Genomic DNA, 13,934 nt, shown 5'->3' on the forward strand with positions numbered 1-13,934 from the left:
GAAAGAACAACAGGAAGAGAGTCTAAATGAAGGGTTAGTGGACACAGCTGAGCGCCTCATATAAAACGCGGAGATTAGTCTAAGTTCTCACTCTGAACGCTGAGAGCCACAGGCCTTTCTCCTCCTACAGGCACAGTCCCGTCTTCTCCAGGCAGGGGTCCGGAAGTGAACCTGACCTGGAAGACCTGATGACGTGCCCAATTTGGGAAGAAGCCGACTGTGGACAGAGAGGCCAACCCCCGGTTCCCGGGACGCAGTCGGGAAAGACGTACCTCTTCTCTAACCAGGAGAGCGGAACACTGCAGTGGGACCCCCATCATCTTGTGTGGATTCCACGTCACAGAGTTGGCCCTAAAAGAGACAAATCCCATCAGTGGGTGGCACCCCATGGCAGGCTCCGTGCATGGCGCTCAACTGACACAGCAAAGGGTAGACACTCAAGTGTGCAGCGTCTCTTCACCCACTGAGGAGGTGAGTGAGCACGTGTCCCCATGAGCCGCTCCCAATCTCTGCTTCTAGGTGGTCTCAGAGCCCCTTGGAGAGACCAGGATCACTCATCCAGGGTCCACCTTAGGCCAGTGTGGGCAGATCAATGGGCAGGCAGAAGGAGTGTGTTGTGTGGCCCACTGTTGCTGCTTTTTTTTTTTCTTTAAATATTATTTATTTATTTGAAAGGCAGAATTACAGACATGGAGGGGGGAGAGAGAGAGAATAAATCATCCATTTGCTAGTTCACTCTCCAGATGACCACAACAGCCAGGGTGGAGCCAGGAGCTTCTTCTGGGTCTCCCAGGTGGGTGCAGGGGCCCAGGCACTTGGCCATCTTCCGCTGCTTTCCCAGGTGCATTAGCAGAGAGCTGGATGAGAGCTGGAGCAGCGGGACTCACACTGGCACTCACATGGGGATACCTCGGCTCTGTGCTCAGCCTCGTCTCCCTTTGCTTTCCTTTACCCAGTTTCATCACTCTGGGTTATATTTTTGTTTCCAGAACGTTCTAGCCTCCTGCTCCGGGGCCCTGTAATGCTGTTTCATCTTCCTGCAATGTCACCTTTGCTTCTCTTGACTGGGCACCACTGACTCTTCAAGGCCCCAGACCTCTCACTGTCCCTGCAGCCCCGCACAACTTCCCTCACCTTCTCCCCCACCCACCCACTGTGCTGCTGCCACACCCCCGCCTCCAACCAACGACCCCCAAGGTGGATCCCATCGGTCACTTATCACATTCACTGGGCAAGATGACCATTGCCTGAGTCTTCTGAGAGACCGAGGGACCCTTGAAGGCAGGGTTCGTGATGTGACTCACGTAGGAAGGAGCAAACCAACGGGAGGCAGGAAAGCTGCAGAGCGGCCCAGGGCAGCTGCCCCTGCTCGGCTCGAGCCACGGGCCGGGCTCACCCTGCTCCGACAGCCGAGATGTGACAGCCTTGGGGAGAACTGAGAAGCTGGGCAAGGGGCCATTCATCCACGTGACGGATGGGGATGTCAGCCAGCACACACTTAGTGGCCTGGGGATCTGATCTGAGCCGCTGAGCAGCTCAGCGCGTCCTGCTGTCACTCCATGGCTCTGACGCGGCTGTCAGCGCGTTTAGGACTGGGGTGGGGCAAATGGAAGGAAAGGCAGTCTCGAAGTCAGGTCTCTACCCCTGCACTACACGACTTCACGGATGCTAACAGAATGGTGCTCTTGGAAAGAACAGAACTGTGCTTCTGAGAGACATCTCAGCACTCCACAGATGACCCTGGAGGACAGCCGTGGGTAACAGGGGTCAAGGATTAGGGGCTCAGGAGCCAGGATCACGTGGGTTTACATCCAGGTTCCATCATTTCCTGGCTGTGTGACCTTGATCAAGTCTCTTAGCCTCTCTGTGTACTGATGTACTCAGCTGATAAAGGAGAATGGCAGTAAATAGTTTGGGTAAAGTGCTTATAACTGTGCCTAACACACATGAGCATTAATTAAGTTTGGTTTGGGGCTGGCACTGTGGTGTGGTGGGCTGGGCCTTCGCCTATGCCACCGGCAACCCATGTGCACACCGGTTCGAGTCCAGCTGCACCTCTTCTGATTCAACTCTCTGCTGGTGGCCTGGGAAGGCAATGGAAGATGGCCCAAGTACTTGGGCCCCTGCACCAATGTGGGAGACCCAGAGGAAGTTCCTGGCTCCTGGATTCAGATTGGCCCAGCTCTGGCTGTTACAGCCACTTGTGGAGTGAACCAGCAGGCGGAAGACATCTCTCTGTGTCTCCCTCTCTGTGTCTGTAACTCTAGCTTTCAAATAAATAAATAAATCTTAAAAATAAATAAATAAGTTTTGTTGATTTCATTTATACATGCCTTGTGCCTTTGGGTACCTACATGCTGCCATTCTGTTCTTCTCCTTCTCCTCCTCCTCCTCCTCCTCCTTCTTCTTTTTTAAAGATTTACTTATTTATTTGAAAGGCAGAGTTACAGAGAGGAAGAAGCAGAGAGAGAGAGGCCTTCCATCTGCTGGTTCATCCCCAAATGGCCACAGTGGCCAGAGCTGTGCTGAACTGAAGCCACAAGCACAGAGCTTCTTCCGGGTCTCCCAAGCAGGTGCAGGGGCCCAAGGACTTGGGCCACCTCCTACTGCTTTCCCAGGCCACAGCAGAGAGCTGGATCAGAGGTGGAGCAGTCAGGACTTGAACCGGTGCCCATATGGGATGTTGGCTCTGCAGGCGGCAGCTTTTGCTACGTCATAGCGCTGGCCCCTGCCATTCTGTTCTATTCTGTAGGATTCTACACAGTTCTATAGCTGTCCATCTGTGTGGCTTCGTCCTCATCTTCCCCTCTCCTGATTCCTCCTTAGCTGTTCCATTTCTCCATCTCTTGGGGCCATCTGGTTCCTCTCTTCTGCCTCCCACGGCTCCAATCTCACTCTGGCCCCACTCACTCCTGCACCTGTGACAGAACATTATGGCTCTGCTCAGACTCTGCCACGGCTCCTGAGTGTTTTTTGTCCCCAGCCTGCAACAGAGGCTTGGAGCCTTGAAGCCCAGCTCAGGGGTCTGTGTTCCGTGATTGGTCAGGATCCCTGCACCTGCCGGTCTCCGAGACACGGCCACCAGCCCGTCTCATTCTGCAGCCAAGCTCATCTCCTCTTTCCTCAGGCAGCCACGGCCCTCCAAACTTCTGTGGCTCTGCTGCTCAGCCTGAACATGCTTTTCCACTTGCGCCCTTCGTCTGATGATGCTGTGATCCGATGCTGATCCCTGGGAGGAATGACTGCTTAGCGCGGCTCGTCCATTCCTCCAGGCTCTGGTTAGCTCGCTGCCCCGTCTTGGGTCTTTCCTTCCTCTGCCTTGAATCGGAGCCCCCCATTGTTCACGGTCAGTCTTCCTCATTCATTTTAAGCCTCTTGAGAATTGGCTCAAAACCACATTAATCTTGTGCTTGGTGCTGCAGCTTGCATACGACAGAGGTAGAATCGCTGCTGAATCAAATTCTCACCCTCTGGCCCCCGGGTGGGTGGGCAACCGGAAATGCGTCAGAATCTTTAGCCAGGGCTTCAAGCACCAGAATGGAGCACAGCAAGGGATCCTTAGGGTGGGCAGCAAGGGGGAGGCACTGAAGGAAACCAACTCACAGTGCTCAGAGACCAGCAAAGAGACTTCAAAATTAATGGAAAATGGAATTAAAAGAAAGGTTTCTTACAGTGCAAAAAATTTATGAAAACCAAGCCTACACGTGGTCTTCAAAATGGCCATGGGAAATAAATGTATAAAAATTATGCATGGATTTCAAATTTTTTAGAGGGAATTTTTGGGGTTGGCGCTGTGGCATAGCAAGTTAAACAGTCTCCTGCAACATTGGCAACCCATATGGGCACCAGATTGAGTCCAGGCTACCCACTGCCCATCCAGCTGCCTGCTAATGTGCCTGGGAAAGCAGCAGAGGATGGCCCAAGTGTATGGACCCCTACACCCATATGGGTGACCTGGAAGAAGCTCCTGGCTCTTGGCTTTGGTCTAGCCTAGCCCTGGCCATTGCAGCCATTTGGGGAGTGAACCAGCAGATGGTGATCTCTCTCTCCCCCACACCCCTTTCTGTCTCTTTCCCATTCTCTCTCTCTCTGTAACTCTGCCTTTCCAATAAAAAAACTTAAAAAAAAAAGAGTGAGTTTTGAAAAAATTATTTATTTTTATTAACTTAAAAGGTAGAGATATGAGAGGAAGAGACTACAGAGAGACAGAGAAAGAGACAGAGAGAGAAAGAGCGAGCGAGAGAGAGAGAGAGAGAGAGAGCTCTTCCAAACACTGGTTCATTCCCTAGCTGCCTACAAGAGCTGGGCCTGAGCCAGGCTAAAGCCAAGAACCAGGAACTCAATCCAGTCTCCCACAGGGTGACAGGGACCCAAGCACTTGAGCCATCGCCTGCTGCCTCCCAGGGAACACGTTAGCAGGAAGCTGGAAGTAGAGCCAGGACCCAAACCCTGGCACTCTTATATGGATGTGGGTGTCCCGATTACTGCACCAATTTCTTTTGGCACCAAAATGCAAACAGTTTTTATTTTTTAAAATATTTATTTTATTTACTTGAAAGACAGAGTTGGGCCAGTGCTGTGGCATAGCATGTAAAGCCGCCATCTGCAGTGCCAGCATCCCATATAGGTGCCAGTTCGAGTCCTGCCTGCTCCACTTCTGAACCAGCTCTCTGCCATGGCCTGGGAAAGCAGAAGAAGCACCCTGCACCCATGTGGGATACCCGGAAGAAGCTCCTGGCTCCTGGCTTCAGATCAGCCCAGCTCCAGCCTTTGTAGCCATTTGGAGAGTGAACTGGCAGATGGAAGACTGACTCTCTCTCTCTCTCTGCCTCTACCTCTTTGTAACTCTGCCTTTCAAATATATAAATAAATCTTTAAGAAAGAAAGAAAGGAAAGCAAGCAAGCTAGCTAGCTTGCTTTCTGGAGCTGGACTGATCCAAAGCCAGGAGCCAGAAGCTTCTTCTGGGCCTCCCAAATGGGTGCAGGGATCCAAGCACTTAAGAGATCTTCTACTGCTTTCCCAGGCCATTAGCAGGGAGCTGGATCAGAAGTGGAGCAGCTGGGACCCGAACTGGCGCCCATATGGGATGCCAATGCCACAGGCTGGGGGCTTAACCCACTGCGCTATAGCACCACCCCTGCAAATATCTTTGAATTCCATTTTCCATGACCTTTTGGAAGTCCTCTTGTACTTGGGGCACCTGAGCTCTTGTCATTCATTCCGTCTCAGCTCCACAGCTTCCAGGATGACAGTGCCAGGGCTGGGGGAGGAGGGCTGTTTTCTGAGCGTTTGGTTCATTCTCACAGCGGGTGTCAGGCAGGGCTCCAGGTACTGGTGACATTTCTCTGTGCGAATGGCATCTGGGGCTCCCCTGTGATCACCGAGGCCCCTCTGGATTTGGGGACTAGAATTGACCATGGATGTCTCCCCCTTTTAGAGTGGGTCCTACGTCTGCATGTGTGATGCTTGGAGAGATGTGATACCCCAACACGAGGCACTTTTCGTTCCTGAACTTGCAGCCCTGCACACCATGCCCCAACGGTTTGCACCAGTTTTGTCATCTTAGTCACGGAAGCGCTGATGAGATCAGGGTGCGGCTCTGGGTTTCTGCTCAGAGTGGAACACTGGCAGCCCCTCACTGTTAAGGCTTCATATTGGGAATGCTCCAGGGAGTCGATTTAGTTATATTTGATGACCTGTGACGACCTGTGGCCCCTGATGAATGTTCCGAGCCTCGCTCTCAAATTACAGTCCTGAGGACAAAAACGTGTGGGTGTTTATTTTTCTGTGGCTCGGAGTAGGTAATTTTGTGAGCTTTCAAGAGGAAGGTGCCCCACGGTGTTCAGCCCTGGAGCTGGGAGGTGGAATCAAAGGTAGAAATAATAGATGCTGTCTTTCTGGGCCAATCGGAAAGAAATGCAAAAGGAACAGAAGGTGTTATGGCCAGGCCCCCTCTCTTGGAAGCACATGTGTGTGGTTCTTGTCGGGATCATCTGAGCAGACACCTTCCACGGTGGCCTCTTTCTGCTCATCGTCTCTCCCTGTTGGTTTGCTGCCCTTTTCTTTAGCGTCTGGTTTCACCCAGATCTTCATGATAGAGGGGATAAGGCCTGGGAGAGGCCACAAAGAACAGGAGCAGAGGCCTAGAACTGGCTGACCTGGGAAGGAGAGAGGCACATCTGCCCTCATCTCCAGGCCTAAGTGGGGACGTGGACTCGGAGCATGGGAACTGGTGGTGCCACATGCCAGCTGTGCCCAGGTCGGCCCTCGACCTGTCTGGCAGGCTGAGGAGCAGCCACCCTCTGACACAGGCCTCGGCTGGCCCACTCCCACCCTTCCCCAGCCTTTTCCCATGAATTCAGCAGGGTGCCCTTGACTCCAGCCCAGTCACCGAACCCCTCTCCCGAGCCGCACTGTGGACCAGACATTGTGCCAGGTTGTCGAGGGGCACAGCCTGTGTGAAGCTTTGCCTGGGCAGCATCTGGCTGCCTGGCAGGGGCACAGTGGGCATTTGGCAGCCTCTGTTGGATTTGGGCCTCCTCACTTGCCTGGAGGGTCACAGCTCGCAAGTGGAGTTGACCCGCTGCGCTGGGATGGGAGCACTGGCCTCCCTTTGCGTGTGGTGCAGAAGCAGAGCCTGAGGTTGTGTTTAGCATTCTGTGTTTTTTTTTTTTCCCTTTGGACCTGAATATGGTTTATGCTAATCAAATGTTACCTCCTTTGTGTCTGCAACCATCTACTGCTTAGGGCCTACATAAGGCTGCGTTGTAGCCTCAGTCTGAGATACGGCACAGAAAGGTGGTTATGGGAAGGAACGCATGAGATGATATTAACGATGTTCAATGAACTGGTCTTATGAAACCTGAAACCCAAACCTTCAACATTGATCTGTTTCAAAATGCTTCTTTGCTTTGCACAATTATTATTTTTTTTAGTGTATATTATCCTTTTAACAAACTTGAAGACTATACCTTTTGTCGCTAGAGAAGCGTACACGGACTACAGGGTCTATGCAGTGTTGGTAGTTGGTAGAGATATCCCAGGAATGCACCCCAAGTAGGAATCTCTGTTGTTTGAGTGACATTTGGCCTGGGTCCCTAAGGGAGCATTTGTGGACTGTGTGTTCACATGGGCTATTCTCCTATGGGGAGCCACACAAGACAGAGCACACACGCACTGAACAGAGTGGGTGCACCTGCGTTCCAAGAGCTCATGAGGTTGACGGTCATTTGCTTTTCACAGTTAGCTTCCAGCCCTTCACATGATTAACAGGAACAATGCACGTACCTCTCCACGCCACTCAGTTTCCACTTGTGTTTCCGGGACATCAGTAATCCCCCGCCCCAGGCGGCCTGGAAGGGATCAAGAAAGGAAAATGGTAGCTGCCTTCCCTGCCCCGCATTTCTGCCCCACGGGGACAAACAACAGTTTTGTGGAAAATTGAATTATAAGATCAAGTTATGTTGGCACAAAAAATTTTGGAATCCATGCATAATTTTGCCCAATATACACTTTTTCATGAACTTAAAAATGTTTATTTATTTGAGAGGCATAGAGGCATTCAGCGACAGGGAGGTAGAAGGCTCTTCACTGGTTCACTCCCCAAATGCCCACAATGTGAGGTGGAGGGGGAGGGCAGGAGCCAGGAGCCAGGAACTCCATCCTCACGGGCAGCAGGGGCCATCCCTGATGTCTCCCAGAGTGTGCGTCAGCAAGAAACTGCTTCAGAAGCAGGGCTGGGACTCTATCCCGGCATCGTGACCGGGGATGAGGGTGTCCTAACTGACATCTAACTCCTGGCCCAAACATCTGCCCCAACAGTTTCCATGAACTTTTTGAGGACTCTGCTTGTGCATGGATTTCCAACTTCTTTTGCACCAATAAACTTACCATTTAATTCCAATTCCCATGAACTTTTTGAAGCCCCCTCATAGTCTGGTGTCTTCCAGACTAATGAGCATCTCACCAGTGAAAATCATCCCTTTGGCCACCTTCTCCGGGCACTAGACCTTCAGAGTTAAAATCAGGGTCCACTCCCAGGTCTCAGACTCCACCCCACATTTGCATGGTTATCAGAAGCCAAACGGGGGGCCCCTTTGCTCAGGCTGCGGGAGATGGAGAAAGCTCCTCCCCCAACTCATTACCACCACCATTGGTCCTAGGGACGTTCAAGTTCTCCAAATGAGAACACAGTTGCCAAGGCTTTGAGGCTGGGACCTGTTAAACAGATCCCAATTTGCAAGGAAAACTCTGACAAACTGGATGATCCCAGAGGGAGGAAGCAACGTCACAATCCTATTTTATTGATGTGTGATTCTGGATTTCTGTGTCAAATGATAACAAGAAAACAAAATACAAAAGCCCCACACATGCAGGAAAGACCTGTACCAGCCAACTGACTGAGTAGTTTGAACACATTCCTGAAAAATCTGTGCTCAGGTTGGAAGATTGGAATGTGTGTAGGAATCTCTGTGAAAAACAAGCTCACGACAGAGACTTATCTGAAAATGTTAACATTCCTTTTCTGGGATACTTTTAAAGAAAAGAAAAATCTGTCATGACTTATTTTCCTTTGTTATAGTTTCCATGTTTTTTACACTTGGTAAATTATTGAATTTTTCAATTATGTAATAATTAAAGTTTTTTTTCCTAATTTAACCACAGAATGTCTGAACCTTAAAGTTAATATGAATAAATGGTAAACTTGATATGCCTCAATGAAAAGCTGGTTAAAAGATCCCTTCCTTCCAGTTTCAGTGGGCAGTCTGGAGGGAGGGTCGCAGCCACCGTGGGCTCGGCACAGTTACTCCACTGTCCAAGGTGCCTGTCACCTTCTTCCTGAATCAACCACCGAGCCGAGCTGACTTCCAGCCCCGAGAGCCAGACTGACGGTGCCTGACCTTGACTCAGGGTCTTTATGAGCAAAACCAAGGGGACCTGGGAGCCTGGTGGACAACTCACAGTGTGCATCAGGGGAGGGAAAGAAGACTGGGAGCTCCTATGCAGAGGCATTCTGGAATAATGCAAATGTGCGCAGCTTGGTCTATGCAAGCTCTTTGCCCCTAAGGAAAGGGGAATTCATTTGGTCTGAGTACAGGGTACCACGCCAAAAGGGCCCAAGCCGGTGCTACTCAAATGCTGACCCTCAACAACCTAAAGGTCTTGAGAATAGATATCGTCAACTCACAGCTTCCCTCACTGAGAAAGTCCTGCAGTGAAAGGACTCATCGGTGGAACCAAATATTCTGCTTAGTTTCAGATGGTTTGTGCTTAGTGAGGATTTGGCATAAACTCCCAATCTTATCACAAATTGTCAATGAATGCTTAATGTTCTTCAGACTACACTTTTGGGTAACACTGACCCAAACCTAAGAATGTTCTCACACTGGGAATACTAAGGTGTACACAGCTTCAGGCTGCTTCCAGTGTGAACTGTGTGTGCTCACTTCTCTCTGCAATCTTTATAAAAGCTTGAATATCAGCATTCCAAAACTAAGATGCTAAAGGTTAAAAAATAGGGAGAAAAACTTCATTCCAAGGGCCCCAGACGAAAAATGTGCAAGGACACTTTAGTGGCCTCCTGCTAAGGGCTACTTACGTCCACGTGCATCCAGATCTTATACTTCTTGCAAATGTCAGCCACAGCCAGGAGGGGGTCGAACGCTCCATACACGGTGGTGCCCGCCGTGGCACTCACCAAGAAAGGAACGAATCCCTACAGCAACGAGAAGGCCCCAAATCGCATAAACCAGGGGTTCAAGGATTCTTATAAAGCTGGCTAAAAAGACAGTGCACCCTCTCCCCCCACCACGCACATCTGCAGTTTGAGAAGCGTCACGAATCAGTTACTGAGTCCTTGGAGCCTGGAATGAAGCGTTGCTCATGGAGTCTCACTCTCCCAGCCTCCCATCAGTCCGGACAGTGGCCTCGTGAACCCAACAGTGGTTCCGGGCAGATTTTCCCATGCCCTCTGCTCACTTTCTAGTCTACCTTCTGTCCACGAAGAGCCTTAGAACTGCAAACAGCCCCTGGAGTGAGCAGGCAGAAGGAAGAGAAGGAACTAAGAACAATTTGTGAGTCCTGTGTAGACCACACTCAGAGGCCAGGGTCCACGTGGGGCTGAACAAGGGGCCGGGGCTTTCATCCATCTCAACAGCCCTGCTAGGCCACGGCTAAAGGAAAGTGGATACAAAGGCTGTGCCGGAAGGCCGAAGCACGGCACAGGTTCAGATCAAGCAGTGTCCCGGTGAGTGCTGGCCCTGTTGGTTTGTGGAACACGACGTTACACAGTCAGTCTATAGGTGGCAGCAAAGGTTTATGCTTGTGTTGCTAGCAGCTGTTCCAGCAAGGGGACTCTCTAGCTACCACTTGTGAAGAAAAAAAAATGGGGAGCGGGCACTGGGCACAGTGGTCCCAAGAGGCTGCTTGGGACACCCGCAGCTCATGTTAGAGTTGCCTGGGTTAGAATCCTGGCTCTGCACCTGGTCCAGCTTCCTGCTAACGCGCACCCTGCAAAGAAGCAGTAGCTCAGGAATTGGGTTCCTGCCACCTACGTGGAGACCCAGATTAAGTTCCAGGCTTCTGGCTCCAACCTGGTCAGTGGGTAGAAGATCTCTCCTGTTCTGTCTTTCAAATCAACAACAACACATGAAAATAAGTAATTACTCTTTGAGTTCATAATAACAAAATCATGGTATGCTGCTAACCCAGGACCTGTCAACTATTCCTACTAAAAGTTAAACAAATAATCCTAGCAACAAACTCTCTGGGGCTGGCCTTGTGGCACAGCAGGCTAAGTTGCTGCCCGAGGTGCCAGTATCCCATATAAGCACTGGTTTGAGTTTCTGCTTCTCCTCTTCCAATCCAGCTCCCTGCTAATAAGCTTGGGAAAGCAGTGGAAGACGGCACAAGTGCTTGGGCCCCTAGCACCTACACGGGAGACCTGGATGGAGTTCCTGGCTTCTGGCTTCAGCCTGGCCCTGCATGGGTCATTGCAGCCATTTAGGGAATGAACCAGAGGATGAAAGATCTCTCTCTTTGTCTCTCTCTGCCTTCCAAATAAATGAATGGAAATAAAATAAAATAAGAACAGATCTGACTTGCGGCTCATCCGGAGACGTAAATGACTTTCTACAGCGTGCAGGCCTTTTGTATAAGTGACTTCTGAAAAGGGCTGTAGGTTGCTTCTGGCAAGCTAAGATGTTTAGGGACACAGGCATAAAGCAGGCACTGGGAGGGGGAAAAACGACCCGGTCCCAGTAATGGACAAGGGTGACTCAGGTGTATTCTGGTGTTTTCCACCGGAGAAAGTGACCTTTCACTTGTGTGTCTGTGTAATGTCCACAGGAACACAAACACTTTGCAAATTCGCACAATATCCCTGTATATATTTTAAATCCATAATGACTGAATCCATGCCATGGACGTTTGAATCCTGTCACTGTGGAATAGTAGGCTAAGCCTCCACCTGCATCCCTGGCATCCCATATAGGCGCCTGTTCAAATCCTGGCTGCTCCTCTTCCAATCCAGCTCCCTGCTAATGGTCTGCGGAAGCAGCAGAGGATGGCTCAAGTGGTTGGGCCCCTGCATCCATGTGGGAGACCTGGAAGAAGCTCCTGGCTTCAGATAGGACCAGCTCCAGCCATTGCTACCATTTGGGGAGTCAACCAGTGGATGGAAGACCTCTTTCTATGTCTCTCCCTCTCTGTGTCTGTAACTCTACCTCTCAAATAAATAAATAAATCTTTTAAAAAAAAGAAAATGCAAAAAAGAAAGGAAGGAAGGAAGGGAGGGAGGGAGGGAGGGAGGGAGAGAGAGAAAGCCTGTCCTCCACTGTGCAGAAATAGAAATGCAGGCCCTTTGCTTGTCACCCGCTGGGTGAGGCTCCCTGCAAAAACTTACCTTTTGTTTGGCTTCCAGGATTCTTCTTTCAAGATCCGAGGGGATCATTTTCCCTCTGAAAGGAGAAATACACACAGGTTTGCTTTGTTGTTTTAACAATGGAAGCAGCCTTGCGAGTGTAAAAGCCCAACCTGAAACCTCAGTTAAAACAACTGATGGTAATCTCAGACCAAACAACCCCTGGGGGCAGATGTTTGGTGCAGTGGTTAGGAGATGCCCACACTCCACATCAGAGCCTCTGGCTTCACTCCTCATTCCAGCTAATGTGCACCCTGGGAGGCAGTAGGCGATGGCTCAAGTAGTTGGGTCCTGCCTCCCAGACTGAGATCCTGGCTTCAGCCTGCCCCAGCTCCTGGCATTTGGGGAGTGAATCAGTGGATGAGGGATACCCCCTTTTCTCTGTCTCTCTGTCTCTGCTTTTCAAATAAAAAAAAAATAAATTCTTGGGTGCTTTCCTGGAGGAAATGCATTTACCTCCATGAGTGACCCAGGCCATGACTCCTGGCACACTTGTGGGACTCCCGGCACACCTGGGGGACTCCTGACCCTATGGTGTTTGCTGTTCCCTGGAGAACGGCCATGACGTCCCTCTACTCAGCACAGAGCCTGCTTAGTAAGTCACCCTCTTGATGCAGGTAAAAGAAGCCTGGCGTGGAGCAAGACATTTGGCAATGCGAGTGTGGGAAAATATCTTTATTCCACACCTGCACTCTTGCACTTAGACGAAACGCCAAGAAGAAAAATTTGAAGGAAAATATTCAAGTCAGAAAGATACCTGGGACATTCTCAGTGCAAAGCATAAAGCAGGCCAGGAGCTCCTAGACCCCAAAGGTAAACAGTTGGGTACAAAGGCATAGGAGACAGAAGCAGCCTTGCATACCCAAAATGTTTCTCCTTTAAGATGATAACACAGGTGGTTTCTTGCTTACTATTATGATAATCATCAGAGAGGTTGATTTCTGCATAGAGCTAGGTGTGTGATCTTAGTCAAGTCACCTAATTTCCCATGATGCCCAGTATCCCTGGGTTAAATACGTTAACAAATGCAAAATGATTTTTAAAAAGGCTTGCTCATGGTAATCATGCAATAAGCAACTTGAATTGTTGAGATTGTTTTAATGCAGTGTCGCATTCCTACTTCAAGACTTGGGGGAAAATCAGATGAAGGAGAGAGTACTTATGTGGGCCCAGACGCAGAGAAATCTTCTTTCAATCAAAATTAGCTCTCCTGGTATTGCTAAAATGGCTGAAGTTTTCACATCAGGCAGTCTTTGAGGTTTTTGAAGGACAAATTGAAAAATAACTTGTGGGATAGGCGACTGTTACCGGGAGTGGGTGGGGCCGCTACTGGCATAGTGTGCATGGGTGGGGTGTGGGAGTGGTCAATAGCTCCATAAGGCATTTACTGCTGTCCCTGGGAGTCTGGATATATGGCAAGCACTGGCCGCCTTCATATCCTGTAGTGCTTTCTTGCTTAAGTTTTTCCATATTGAAATGTGAATTTTGCAACCCACCTTTGGGGAACTTGTATGAGACGTGGGGGTGGGGGGCGCAGAAGGGAGGGTGGTACGGCTAGAAGAAAGGGCCCTAGAGAGCATGTCACCTGCTGTGTCCCTCCCTGCCCCTCACAGCCCTTCCTCCCTTAAAGCTTGACTTTCAACCTCTGGTAGCTCAGGCGGTGCCAAGATACTTGGCTCCTGTCTTGATACAGACAAAATGTTCACATTCGGAAGAAATTCGGTCATTCTATCTGCCTTTTACATGAGTCTCAGCATATTAAAAGTGCTATGTAGGAAAACAGGGAAATTGAGGCAAAATTCTTGGAAAGTGCTTTGCAAATCTCGAATTTTACCTAGCTTGCCACAGAGAACTTTGGGAGGATTGGGTTGCCCAGCACAATTTGCTCCTTTAAACACACAGGACGTTTTATTGAGTATAAGGCAGCCAGGTGTATATTAAATGGGAAGACTCTTGAGACCTGATTCTAGTCTAATTTTATCTTTTTTAAACTAAAACTTTTTTTTTTTTTAT

At 49.9% G+C, this 13,934-nt stretch overlaps 1 protein-coding gene across 1 annotated transcript in view; it reads right to left on the reverse strand.

Annotated features, from left to right (window-relative positions):
- Positions 1-13,934, reverse strand: part of GAD2 (glutamate decarboxylase 2) — an 87,647-nt gene that overhangs the window by 25,433 nt on the left and 48,280 nt on the right. The window contains exons 9-12 of the mRNA XM_002717305.5: positions 11,904-11,958; positions 9,600-9,716; positions 7,289-7,353; positions 273-351 (exon numbers count right to left, since the gene is read on the reverse strand). Coding sequence (XP_002717351.1) covers positions 273-351; positions 7,289-7,353; positions 9,600-9,716; positions 11,904-11,958 — 316 coding nt within the window. The remainder of the gene's footprint in view (positions 1-272; positions 352-7,288; positions 7,354-9,599; positions 9,717-11,903; positions 11,959-13,934) is intronic.

Source organism: Oryctolagus cuniculus, chromosome 13 (genome assembly GCF_964237555.1).
Source record: "Oryctolagus cuniculus chromosome 13, mOryCun1.1, whole genome shotgun sequence".
Lineage (NCBI taxonomy): Eukaryota > Metazoa > Chordata > Mammalia > Lagomorpha > Leporidae > Oryctolagus > Oryctolagus cuniculus.